The sequence below is a fragment of the Nannobrachium achirus genome (assembly GCF_963921795.1).
Source record: "Nannobrachium achirus genome assembly, chromosome: 4".
Lineage (NCBI taxonomy): Eukaryota > Metazoa > Chordata > Actinopteri > Myctophiformes > Myctophidae > Nannobrachium > Nannobrachium achirus.
The window spans coordinates 33,537,228-33,550,727 of record NC_137813.1 but is presented as its reverse complement, the minus strand read 5'-3'; the positions used below and the strand labels follow the sequence as shown (position 1 = coordinate 33,550,727).

Below are 13,500 nucleotides of genomic sequence, written 5' to 3'. Positions count from 1 at the left end.
AAACTAGAAAGCGTCCCTGACCGACCTGGTGGTGTTTTAAAATTACTTGTTTAGTTAGGCTATTATTAAGACTAGACTGAGTTTGGTTAGGCACTGACTTAAGTAGGTTAATGGTGGTGGGTGGTGGCTGGTGGTGGTGGGCTAACTGGGGTAAGGGTTGGTTAAGGTTAAATAAATAGCACATCTAGGCGGGGCGTTGTGGGCCTACGTCTACGACATCAAAAGGGGCGTTGACAGACAGACGCCCCTACTGTTTCTATTGGCTGGAAGTTTGGCGGACTTTGACCAGAGAGGAGAGCTCTTCTGTACAACAGGGAAGCGTGGGCTCCACTGGGCACTGAGCTGTATTTCAATCAAGTTCACTCAAGTTCTTTGTTGACAGTAGCAGCTGCACCATAACAGCTTTGGTGAGTATCTCCGTTATCTTATTACGCGATAATAGCCGTTATGTTGACAGACATGACCCGATTTATTTTGGGAACGCTGCTAGTGCTAAGGCGAAGCTTTTTATGAAAGTGACTCGGTTCATGTGTTGATTCATATGAATCGCGCCATTCACAGAATTGTTTAGCGGGAAATGTGTAAACATTGCCTTTAAATTATGTTGAGTGAGTTGCATTGCCATAGTTCTATACAGCCGAGCCGAGGACTAATTTATGATGTCCGGATTTCTTGTCCACCGGGCTTTTATCAGCATACGGTTGTTTGCTAAGTGTCGTCTGACAAAAACGGATTCCCAGGTTTATGAATAAAACTCCTTTGATGATCTGGATTCATTGAACCGTGCAAATATAACTTTTTAGGTCCGTGGTAAATAGTAAAATTTACAATGGAACTGTTTCTGGTAACACTGAACATCATTAGCCTACTCTGTCCAGTCGACTGGACAGTATGATAAAGGCTGGACAGCCTTTATCAGTAACTTAGACTGGCTATATCTTGGTCAGCTTTCACAGTAACCTCACAGTCAAGTTACACAGTAACCATGTCTGTGTTTTGGCTGGCATTTGCTGGTGAAGTTCTTATCAAATTACATAGGTCAGATTCCTGGTCAAAGTTGAACAGATTTGTCATGTGGCAGTGGCCGATGGCCACATTCTCAACACTGCTGAGTTACAACAGCAGAGGGGCTGCTGCGCATGCCTGCTTTGTAACCCCCATGCTGGATCTGTTCAGGTCAGGGCTCTTGTCAAAACAGCATAGCAGCCCATGCCATTGTGTTCTCTGTGAACAAGAGCAGAGCCAGGCCACATTATGTAGAATTTTGATTACACTCACTGCTTGTACTTGTACATAGTAATAATATTGAACAGTGGCAGTGCTACTGCTAAGAGGCCTATCATCACCAAAAGCCGACATGTAGGCCTACTTCATAAACCTCTCACATTTTGAATATTTTTTGTCTGTTTGTTTGTTTCTTAACCAAAAAGTGGAAAAGCCAATGATCGTCTGCGCTCAGGGCCCGGTGATTGACAGTCTTACAGACACCGATTGGCTATAGGTTAATACTGCTCTAGGAGGGTCTTGTGGTTGTAGATCAGGGGTCACCAACCTTTTTGAAATGAAGTGCCATGTTTTTATTTTCTAGATGGTCAGCGTGCCATGTCAACAAACTTTAATGACACGCCTGACACATTCTGACATACCGGTATTTTGATTGACAGGACATTGTTATAATGATCATTAGATTCTAGAATTATGTGCAGGATTAAATATGCTGTAAATTAGGTGACTTCATTAAATTGACCATGTTTAAAAAAAGATTGGATTTTAAAATAAATATCTTCTCTCTCACACTTCTGCCAGTGTGCCAGTGATCACCCTCCTGTGTGCCAATGTTGGCACCTGTGCCTATGTTTGCCTAGCCCTGTTGTAGATGGTTGGGTTGAGGGGCCAGAATGAATGTCACCAGTTGGCCCTGTGACCTGCCCTGTCTGTCCCTGAGCAAACATACACCTAACCCTTAACTGCTCTCTAGGTCTAAAAACTGTATATAGTTAGGAAGCGTAAAGGGGACAGATTCTACTTTGCAAATGTACTGTTGCAAATGCACCAATATCAACTAAATAAGACACAATTATTACAATTATTGTGTATTTGACCCCTTGATCAAGACATTATTATGACCTTTATGAAAGTGGACTGGACTCAGCCTCTACAAGTGTGTTCAAACTGTCATGTCATATATCTGCAATTCTGCATCACTTTTCAGTGCACGTGAGAAGAGAGAAACAAACATGTCTTTGACCAATGGCCATGTGAGCAAAGAGACATGGGACTCTCATAATAAGATGATGTTGGAGCCTCTGGCCATCAACGACTCAGAGGTATGTGTTTTACATATCCCCTCTTGTAGATGCACAGTATACACGCAGTATATACTACAATCATAGCTCCTTTCGGAACCTCTCCTCCGCTGCTATGCAGCTCCGAGATGAGGTTCCTCCCTGTCGTCAACCAGAATCTTCCGGCTGGGTGGAAGATCCGCCGTTAGCGATCACTTCTTACCTTTGGTGAACATTCTATCCAAAAAGTGAAGGTTTTCTGCTGATCTCTCATCGTTTTACTTATCAAGCGTGGAAGAAAATTGAAGCAACGTGTTGAAATAAAGGTTTATATCGCTCATTTTGTCAGCCGGTTCTGTGTTTTCCCCATTGACTAACTTCCGGGCTCCAGTGCTATAGTCTATGGGGAAAACACAGAACCAGTTACTGAGATACTGAGAGTGTGTTTGTTGGGGGGAATTGCCTTATGCAGGGCTGCAGTTCCAGGAAACTTAATATCCCCTCAGATGACTCGGTGTCAAGTCACTCTTGTTTAACTTTGTTTTTTACGTGTATATATGCAACTCTGTCTGGCAGACATTTGTCAGTGTCTGCCTGGTCTACTTGGTATCGTGTACCAAGCTCTGAGGTATTCCGTTTACCATGTCTTAAAGCAATCAATCACCACACTGTAAGGTTGTTGTTAAGCTACTGTATAGACAGAGGCTAGAGATAGATGGGCTTTTTTGTCACCAAATCCTTGTTTACATGTTCATTATCCATCCATCTATAGATCCACACCGATCCAACCTGCGGCTTATCCGATATTAATTAATGAATTATATTGATTTAACCAAATCAAAGCAAACTGCGGTTAGCCACACATCTCTAATAGAGGCCATGAGTAATTGCCAATTTTTTATCTGGTTGTGCACTGATGTCGCATCCCAAAAATAACAGCAAACTATATATATCATTCAAATGTATCATTAAACTGCTTCTATGTGTCCCAGGTGTTCTCCATCATTAAGAAGGAGAAGCACAGACAGACGTACGGACTGGAGCTCATTGCTTCTGAGAACTTCACCAGCAGGGCTGTTCTGGAAGCTCTGGGTTCATGCATGAACAACAAGTATTCTGAGGGATACCCTGGACAGAGGTATTTATGTACAGTACATACTGTATGCACTCCTCATCTAGCTCGTCCATTGCATATAAGAACATTAATAATACTAATTTAGCCTGATCTAATCTATGGTTGGTTGTGCAACACAGTGACACCCACACACAACTAAGTATAACTCTGGTTGGGACTGACAACATGTGTAGTGTACTTGTGTAGTAAATCATCTGGACACATTATACAGAAGAGGCAGAGGCAGAAGTCTAGAAAGATTGTATGCACTGGGGGGGGGGGGGGGGACTGATCACAGTATTTCCCCCTGACAATGAGAGATACCACAGAATGTGGCTCAAATGATGGCATTACATTTTTATTCACAGTTTCTTTATTGTTACATCTTGTGTAAAAGTATATAAGAGTAAAGAATACTTGTATCCAGCTCCTCAGAGATTGAAGATATAAAGGCAAATATCTAGACTATATAACACTAGTAAGACACCTAAGGGCGAAAGGCGCTTTTCTAACCTATAGACTATACATGTCAGTCTAACCAGTGTGGCTCGTTCTACAGACAGGGATCTCCATATATGGGCATAAAAGGGATTGTATGTGGCCTCCATATATAGGCATTCCCATATGAAGTCCTAACAGAATACCTTTATGCCCATATATGGAGATCCCTGTCTGTAGAACCAGCCACACTGGTTAGACTGACATGTATAGTCTATAGGTTAGACTGACATCTATATATATTGGCATTCACAGATATGGCTTAATATTGATGACATCAGGGATCTCCATATATGGCCATAAAAGTAATTCTGTTAGTGTGGTTCCCCTCACATCACAGTGATGTAAGAGCGTGACAGTCAATCAGCAATAAAAGATCAAAGCAAGCGTTACAGAGACAGACAGACAGACAGACGTCTACAGTCAAGATGTGACGTTTCTCATACTAAACTGCGACCTACAGTCGCAACAACAGTCTGTCTAACACACACACACACACACACACACACACACACACACACACACACACACATACTCACGCATTGAGCATTCAATGTAAAGTAGCAGCAAAAAGATCATTCATATGTGCAATTGTAGATTAGTATGTGTCTGACAAATTGCATCTGTGACTGGGTATGTCCAGATACTATGGTGGTACAGAACATGTAGATGAACTGGAGAGGTTGTGTCAGAAGAGAGCCCTGGAAGCCTACTGTCTGGACTCCGACAAGTGGGGTGTCAATGTACAGCCATACTCAGGTACTGAAAATGTTGGTGCCTTTGTATACTTGCTATTTTCACTACTTTTGTGTGACACTTTCTCGTATAACAAAGTAGGATATTAATTCAATGACAAAATATAAAAAGCTCTGTAGCCACTTGTATTGTGTGTGTGTGTGTGTGTGTGTGTGTGTGTGTGTGTGTGTGTGTGTGTGTGTGTGTGTGTGTGTGTGTGTGTGTGTGTGTGTGTGTGTGTGTGTGTGTGTGTGTGTGTGTGTGTGTGTGTGTGTGTGTGTGTGTGTGTGTGTGTGTGTGTGTGTGTGTGTTTGTAGCATGAGCTACTGCACGTGTTCCACATACAGTAGGATCAATTACAGTACACAGGTAAATTCAAGTGATCTCACCGGGAAAGTGAGATCACTTAACGAGTGCATCTGAATGGTTGGTAGTTGTACAAAATCATGTAAAAGGAGAAGTGTTTTCAGTGGACATACAGAGAGAGAGTCTAAGCTTAGAGGTGTCAAGGACCCCCAAATTGATATGTATTTGGCTGCGGACCCCATCTAAAAATGTTTTATGCCAGGGACCCCCAGAAGGGAAAATTTGTGTTTAAAATGTCTTCATAGATAGAGCACCCAAGTTTGAAGTCATTTACACATCCTACCTGGGTCCTGTTTTTTTTCCCACATTCTACATTCCTATAGACTTTTTTATATCATGTCAAATAAGAACTTGTATTCCAAAAATAAACAAATGATCGTGGCAGTTTTACTCATATGGATATGAAGAATCAACAGACAGCGACGGACGCCAATGTTACTGCCACCGAATTAGTAACGTTTTCACCAGAAACGGACTTTATATGAGACCGTTTGTTTATTTTTGGACAACGATTCTTATATTAGACAAGATGACCAAATGTCAAGGACCCCACTTTGAGAACCACTGAGCTAAATGACTGGTGTCAATCAGTAGCTGCTGAAGACAAACAAAGCTAATTTGACTGCATTGGCTCATATATGCCTTGCTGATTCTCCTACACAGGGTCCCCTGCAAACTTTGCAGTCTACACGGCCATAGTTGAGCCTCATGGAAGGATCATGGGCTTGGACCTTCCAGATGGAGGACATCTGACCCATGGTTTTATGACTGATAAGAAGAAAATCTCAGCCACGTCCATCTTCTTCGAGTCTATGCCTTACAAGGTACACACAGACTTGATTTATGAATTCCTGAAAAATTGTGTATTTATTTATTGGAAATAATAACAATACTTGTATATGAATATCATACAGTGGTAATTGCACCCTACCCTACTTCATCAGATGTTTTTCACACAAATTTATGAGCGCTGTAAAGAACATCTGAGATAACTGTGAAAATCCTGTTATTATTATTATTATTATTATTTTATCTATCATTTTAACTTATTGAGCTGCTTTCCTCTTCCATTCATCCATGTGCTCAGTTATTGCATTCCTTGTGGAGGGTCAAAATCTCAATTTTGTGTCACCCCAACTAATTTTGCCAGGCCTTTTCTGATCTGTGTTCAGCATTTGCTAATGTTGACTGTATGAAGTGATGTGTTTGCAGGTGAATCCAGAAACTGGCTACATTGACTATGACAAACTGCAGGAAAATGCACGGCTGTTCCACCCCAAACTAATCATTGCAGGTCCAACACACACACACACACACACACACACACACACACACACACACACACACACACACACACACACACACACACACACACACACGTACTGTGTAGATACGTGTGACAGTTTCATTTCTCATAGTCATTAACTCATTCACTGCCCCAGTAAATACATACTGTACATAATACAAACCACTGCTGCCGAATTTCAGTTTTTTACACAGAATATTTATCTCCAGTACGATTGATCCCTGATCGTTGGTAAAGACAGAGGTAATTTGGTATTTGTGTGATAAGAGGACAGTGCAATTAAAGACATTATCATTATTATCGGTGGTCATTACTTAAATTCCAAAAGTACTACAAAGACATTAACATGTTCAGACTTTTTGCCAGTGGTGTGATATGGATTTTAGAAGTGGTGCCCCTCTAAATTCATGACGTCACACGCACGTGCACGTCGTGTGCACGCATGCCTGCCGCGCGGTGCTAATTGAAATACTGTATTCAACATCACATCACATTTTTAATGTAGCCTAATTATATTCCTTATTATTTAGTTACATTGTTAATTAGTTTCAATTAATGTATTTTCCTTTAAGTTTTTCTATAAAATAACTTTACATATTACATAGACTTTACTTTACAATCATAGACTCACCCACACACAGTAAAGCCTGCTAACTCCTTTCGGAACTCTCCTTCCACTATGCATGCAGCTCCGACAAAAGGACCGATTTCAGGGAGGGGTTCCGAAAGGAGCTATATGTCTGCAAAGAATGCAAGGCGAACGTGCTGCGGCCGTATATATACAAGTGTAAATGAGGACGTAGGTGAGAACTGCCTACCCGAGTATTGTTATGAAAAGCAGCTAGCCAGGTAGGGGACTGAAGTGTTCGTGCCATAGAGTTATGGTTCATGCTGACCGCGGCGTCACACAACTTGACGACGTGCGTGCACACGCGTGTGTGTGCGTGCATGTGGGGCGTGCGTCAGGTAGAATTCCCAGAGCTTACAGTAACTGTATGTTACCTTTTTGTAATCAAGTGTCTCTGCGAGAGTGATATTTCCACACTGGCATACCTGAAGAATATGTACAGGACAAGGTTGGAGACAGATAATGACATGAGACTCTGTCCCTGTCCACTAATATAGCCAAGAAGAGACAGGCATGGACCTCTTGTAATCAGGCCACTAGGGTTCCATGGTCCAGTGCAATTAAAGACAGTGTAATTAAAGACATTCACTATCAGTCGAAAGCCTGTGTACTGGAGTAGTGTTTCAAAAACTGGTTTGTTAAAAAAAACATATTTTTAAATAAATAATATGTGGGACTGAACTGAACCTGGTTCTCCATTTTCCTCTCTATAACATTTTAGGAACCAGCTGTTATTCCCGTAACCTAGACTACGCCCGTATGAGGCGGATCGCCGATGAGAATGGAGCATACCTGATGGCCGACATGGCTCACATCAGTGGACTGGTGGCTGCAGGCGTCGTACCCTCACCCTTTGAATACTGTGATATCGTTTCCACGACGACGCACAAGACGTTGCGAGGCTGCCGTTCCGGGGTCATCTTCTACAGAAAAGGTAGAGATGAGAGGGGGAGATGTGAAATGTAATTATAGGGGTATTTCTCCCCATTCCAATCTCTCAACTAGGGATGGGACGATAAGCGATATTATCGTTTATCGTGATAAAACACACTCACGATAATTGTATCGTAGAGATTTAATATATTGTGATATGTCCTCCGTCATGCACTGTGATCAATTCACCTTTTATTTGCCAAGCTGCATATCTGGTATAATTTAAACCCTCTATAATTGGTAAAAGGTACTTATAATATACGTACTTGATACAGTCTTTTTTCACTCTCTATCAAATGTCTTTGCTAAAAAATAGCAGATCTACAAGCTCACAACTCGTCGCGTTGCGACCCGTTGTGAGCTTGTAGATCTGCTATTTTTTGGCAAATGTTCCGCCCCAGGATAATGGATTTTGATTATCGCGGTAATATCGTATATCTTTTGTCACAATAAACGTGATATGAAATTTTCATATCGTCCCATCCCTATATGCTCTGCACTGAGGGGAACAACAGTGTATTCATCCTGTGTTTGTTGTGTCCTCCAGGAGTGCGTAGTGTGGATGCCAAGGGGAAGGAGACTCTGTACAACCTGGAGTCTCTGATCAACCAGGCTGTGTTCCCTGGGCTGCAGGGGGGACCTCACAACCATGCCATTGCAGGTACACATGAACACTTGTTCTCATGCCATGCATTTCTCTTATCTCTTCAAAAAGTACTTTTAAGTGGTGCTTTCACTGAAGTGTATGTACATCACATCTTGTATCCCCCCCCCCATTTGACTTTGTCAACACAGGTGTGGCAGTAGCCCTCAAGCAGGCCATGACCACAGAGTTCAAGGCGTACCAATTGCAGGTTCTGGCCAACTGCAAAGCTATGTCCAAGAGCCTCGTTGACCATGGCTACAAGATTGTCACTGGTAACAGAAATGGCACCGCTCTGTGAAGCATTAACAATAAATGTGTAATAAAAGCTTTGTCAGCAATCTATATACCGTATTGGCAATCTGCTTGAAAATGTTGTATTCTCCTATAGGTGGTTCAGACAACCACCTGATCTTGCTGGACCTGCGTAACAAGGGAACCGATGGAGGACGTGCTGAGAAGGTTCTTGAAGCCTGTGCCATCGCCTGTAATAAGAACACTTGTCCAGGTCAGTGTGTGATTTCTGGTCATGTGTGTGCAGAAGCAACTGTGTGTAAATATTCAGCATTTGCTTTTTTTTTTTTAATCCAAAGCACTTTTACATTGTGCAAAGGCTTTTTGCCTTTATTTTGATTGTACAGTAGATAGAGACAGGTAACAGGGGAGAGAGTCAGGGAGTGACAAATCTGCATGGCACACACTGTCAGGAATCAAAGGGGGCCATTGGCGCCCCCAAGTGCATGTTAAAGTTGTGTAATTAATCCATTCTGTTGTTGTCAAAAAGATCAATTTGGTCTGAAATTCTTTATTGGGAATTACCCTTTTAGATGTACCATCTAATTTTCAAGTTACAAAACAGATTTCATACATTTTGACAAAGATATTTCAAAAGTTACATAACTCTTTATACCGTAGTTTCACTTTTTCTCGTTTGCTAGATCTCCTTTTCATCTCTACAACACACACAATCGCATCTTGACGATTTCTTTCACACAAAAAAGATGCGTTGTGAGCTTTGTTTTTTAATGAAATTCCAGTTCTCAAATGGCCATAACCACTCCTGCACCTGAGTCTGAGTATTTAAATGCCTTTAAAATTCATACCATTTACAGTATTTATGTCTATGAAACACATCAGGACATTTTCCCACCAAACGTAATTTGTAGAAGCTTTAGGCTGTTGGTCTTCCAGGCAGCACTCCTCAACTACTTGAATGAAACAAGACATTTTTGAGTTGTTGGTTGTCCAGGCTCCTTCTTTGACACAAACCCAACAGTAGCAACCTGGCTGCTCCTCAACATTGATTGGACCCTAGTGCTCCTCAAAACACTGACTGGACCTCTAATGGTTTCCTGTGCAAATAAGCCAAGTGCTTACTAGGATCTCCTTTTAGTTGACCTTGTACCAGTGAACTGTACCATCATGAAACTGTACTTTTATCTATGCAAACTTCTAATAAAGTTTTTAATCAATCAATCAAAAGAAGATCGAAACATTGAAGCAATAAAACAGAGCTGAGTATTTACCAGTGTTGCGGACTCTATTCTTCTCTTGTATTGCCGTTTGTACGTCTAGCACCTGTCTAGCTAGAGTGGATTTGTGCATACACTATCACCCCATACCTAGAGTATGTAGCTGCCAAAACAGGACGTGCCCGTAGCATGTAGCTACTAGCTAGTTTGTATAGTCTCTTGCGTGCATCTGTTTTTCCGCCGTTGTTTAAATTTCTTTTTATATACAGTATATAATATGACAGTGCTGTTGGAGTAATTTATTGAGTCTGTCTCTCTCTCTTTCCAGGTGATAAGAGTGCTTTGCGCCCCAGTGGTCTCAGGTTCGGCTCTCCTGCCCTAACCTCCAGAGGACTGGTGGAGGAGGACTTCGGAAAGGTGGCAGAATTCATCCACAGAGGTACATTTTAGTCATTTGAAGAGACTCAATTTATTTCACCATTCATATTGTTGTACTTCTTTTGGGTCCGTAGGGCATGTTACTGACAAAATAATTATTTGTGAAGAACAGTCACTTTAGGTGACAGAACATTATTGATTACTAGTCCTTACCCGTTCAAAGATATGAGCTCCGAAATGATGTGCAGTGTGTGGATTATGGGATGTGCACTGTGCACACAGTATATGAGGGATGGAAAGTAACTTTAACTGGTGCTTGCATGCTAATATGTAGGAGCATCAATGTAAGAAATACCCGTTCCATTTAACGGCTACAGAGATACTGTGTACCGATCTGCATGATTTTGGACAACATCTGTAACAGGGCCAGAACCACCCCCCCCCCACCCGCCTGCCCGCCTGCACACAGGCGGGCAGGCGGGTATCTAAATAGATATAGATACACCATAAAAATGCAATTATACAGCATACGATTTGTGAAAGTGACAAACGGGCTTCACAGTTATGTCAGGTGTGTTCATATGCTGATGGTGATGCGATTTCAGATCAATTGCTCCAGCCACTGAGGAGAAACACTGTTACAGACGGACACTCAGACAGACGGACGGACAGACATTCGGCAAATTATATGTTAGATATCATGGCTTTTGATACCTTGGGTGCTGCTTTCCACCCTGTTTATTTAGCATGATATATCAGTAGTGAATTATACCTATGGTAGCTCAAATCTGGTTGGTTGATAGGTTTGGTGTAGCTAGTATATACCATGGATATTAAGTCTAATGCCTTTGCCAGTGGCCAGGAAATACAAATCCAAAACCTGATCAACCCCTACACCCCCACCGTTCACTTAGATCAGCCAACACAGGGATGCTGACAGAACCCTCGCTAAAAACCCCAGGGCAAAAATCCACTCGTCCGAGACAGTTTGCCCTCCTGGCCCCAAAGTTGTGGAATAAAGTCCCTGTCGCACTTAGAACAACAGACTCACTCGCTAGCTTTCGCCACGGACTGAAGACTCACGTTTTCAGACTCCACCTAAACCCTTAGCACTACTGTAACACTCAATGACCATACACCAAGCTAGTTAGCATTTGTTTTTAGGTTTTTTAGAACCTTTTTTTTTTCCTTGACTGATTATATTGTTTTCTAGGTAGATATTCATTTGCATTTGTTATATTGCTGTTGATGTACTGACATATTATCTTGTTTATTATAGTGATGTATTACCTGCTTATTGTAAGTCGCTTTGGATTAAAAGCGTCTGCTAAATGCCTAAACTGTAAACTGTAACATTAGGCTACAATCTGTGCAAGCTTAGAAGTAGAAACCATAATCACTGCAAAAATGACAAGATTTAAGATCAGCTTGAACCTCAGTGGAGTCTTGACTATGGAGTAGTTTCTCTTGGGGGAAAAAGAGCTGACATGATTACATCTAAACAAATGTTACATATCACCCGGCTTGTTTGGGCACTGTGGGCCTAATTTCTTGTGCATGTTATTCTAAATGCATGTATTGCATATTTTTATATGATTCGGATCTGTAACCCTGTTTGCTTCTCTCCTGTCCTCCAGGTATTGAGCTGACTCTGGAAATCCAGGCAAGCTTGGACCCGAAGGCGACTCTGAAGGACTTCAAAGAGGCTCTGGCCCAGGGAGAGAAGTTCAAGCAACGAGCAGCTGAGATCAAGACAGAGGTGGAAGCATTCGCAGGACAATTCCCGATGCCCGGCCTACCTGAGCTGTAATAGATGATGATTAAGACTGACTGCTGCTTTTGAATGCTCTTTGATATGACATTTTTGTTTGTGACCGTCACATCCACTGTCAAAGCTGAAATCAACACACTTCCTCTTGACTTCCATAAATCTGTGGGTATTCAGTTTATGTAGTCTGTAACAGATATGGCTTTATTTAAAACGTGTGTATGACAATTCTGTTTTTGGATACTCCACTTGCCATAGAAAATTAAGTATCTCTTAAATTTTGCTTGTGGGATGAATTCAGGATCAGTCATTGTCATTCTTCCAGACCTAAGAGGTGTTGCTGAAATTTGTCAATTTAAACTCTTGAATGTGTGTGCACTGCTCAAATGAATTTGCTGTGTTGGCTACCATTGCACTTCAATATTCTGATTAAGTTCAAGCTTTAACACTGGCTTTAATTGCGACCATAGGTCGCAGTTTATTATATGTAAGTAAAACGTACTTGCATAAAAGTGGTATACTTACATGTTCACTGTTGTGTAGCCTAATGCTTATTCTGTTCAGAATATGACCAAATGCCATTCAGCTGTATTTGTTCTATGTTCTTGTTGAATATTAAAGTAAATGCAACAAGTCCTTTTTCTTTCATTGGTTTAAGTAAATACAGTAAATAATAATTAACACCAAGGACCAAGGTGTAACATTGCAACCACCCACAATGAGATTAAGAGTGAATGTACAACCCTAACAAGTATGATTACTAACCAGGTAAAAGAGGTAACAAGATTATTCACCTCAAATGTAAAAAATGTTGACCCATTGTGTATTTTTCTGTTGCAAAGGATCGTTCCAGTATTACATTTTAAGATCAACTAGATCAAGTTGAGAAATTTTTAATCTGCTGTAAACTGTCTTGAAATGGAGCTTATGGGCAACACGTTATTCAAATCATAATCATACCTTTTAACTTTTGATTTTGTTAAATTCTATAAATGATTTAATGGCTTTTAAATATCGGTTAAGTTAATCTTTTGCTTTATTTTCTTCCCTATATCGTATATAAAGGAGGGAGGATTACAGCGTGTTGAGATCTGGCACACAAACTATAATATCAAAGAATAAATATAACGAATTACGGAATTATAGGGACTGTCGGTTATGACATCACCGTAAGATTCAGGGCTTAACTCCGCCCACTTTGGCGGCCATTGCCATTGCTAGGTCTTGGATGCATCAAGATCAGTCAGTCTGTAGTTCTACTTGTTTAGCTAACTACTTACTTGTGACGGTGGTGTGCAGACAGCGTATCTTCCATCTATTATATCTTTGTCTAGCAGTGACGGTGGTGTGTATCTTCCATCTTTCTAGATTCTA

General features: G+C 41.2%; 1 protein-coding gene across 1 annotated transcript; it reads left to right on the top strand.

Moving 5' to 3' along the window:
- Window positions 1–298: 298 nt before the first annotated feature.
- Window positions 299–12,760, top strand: LOC308284078 (serine hydroxymethyltransferase, cytosolic-like). The gene is made up of 12 exons (XM_080724616.1): window positions 299–407; window positions 2,213–2,327; window positions 3,278–3,423; window positions 4,541–4,656; window positions 5,662–5,822; window positions 6,211–6,292; window positions 7,654–7,866; window positions 8,413–8,526; window positions 8,661–8,783; window positions 8,900–9,016; window positions 10,309–10,419; window positions 11,996–12,760. Exons 2-12 carry the CDS (start codon window positions 2,238–2,240, stop codon window positions 12,166–12,168), a joined length of 1,446 nt encoding a protein of 481 aa, XP_080580742.1. The 5' UTR covers window positions 299–407; window positions 2,213–2,237; the 3' UTR covers window positions 12,169–12,760.
- The last annotated feature ends 740 nt before the right edge of the window (window positions 12,761–13,500 follow it).

Excerpts from the sequence above, each read along its gene's own strand:
- LOC308284078 (XM_080724616.1), top strand. The coding sequence starts at position 2,238 with ATGTCTTTGACCAATGGCCATGTGAGCAAAGAGACATGGGACTCTCAT. Across the intron at positions 6,293-7,653 it reads CCCCAAACTAATCATTGCAG|GAACCAGCTGTTATTCCCGT; the intron begins GTCCAACACACA and ends ATAACATTTTAG. Across the intron at positions 10,420-11,995 it reads GGCAGAATTCATCCACAGAG|GTATTGAGCTGACTCTGGAA; the intron begins GTACATTTTAGT and ends CCTGTCCTCCAG.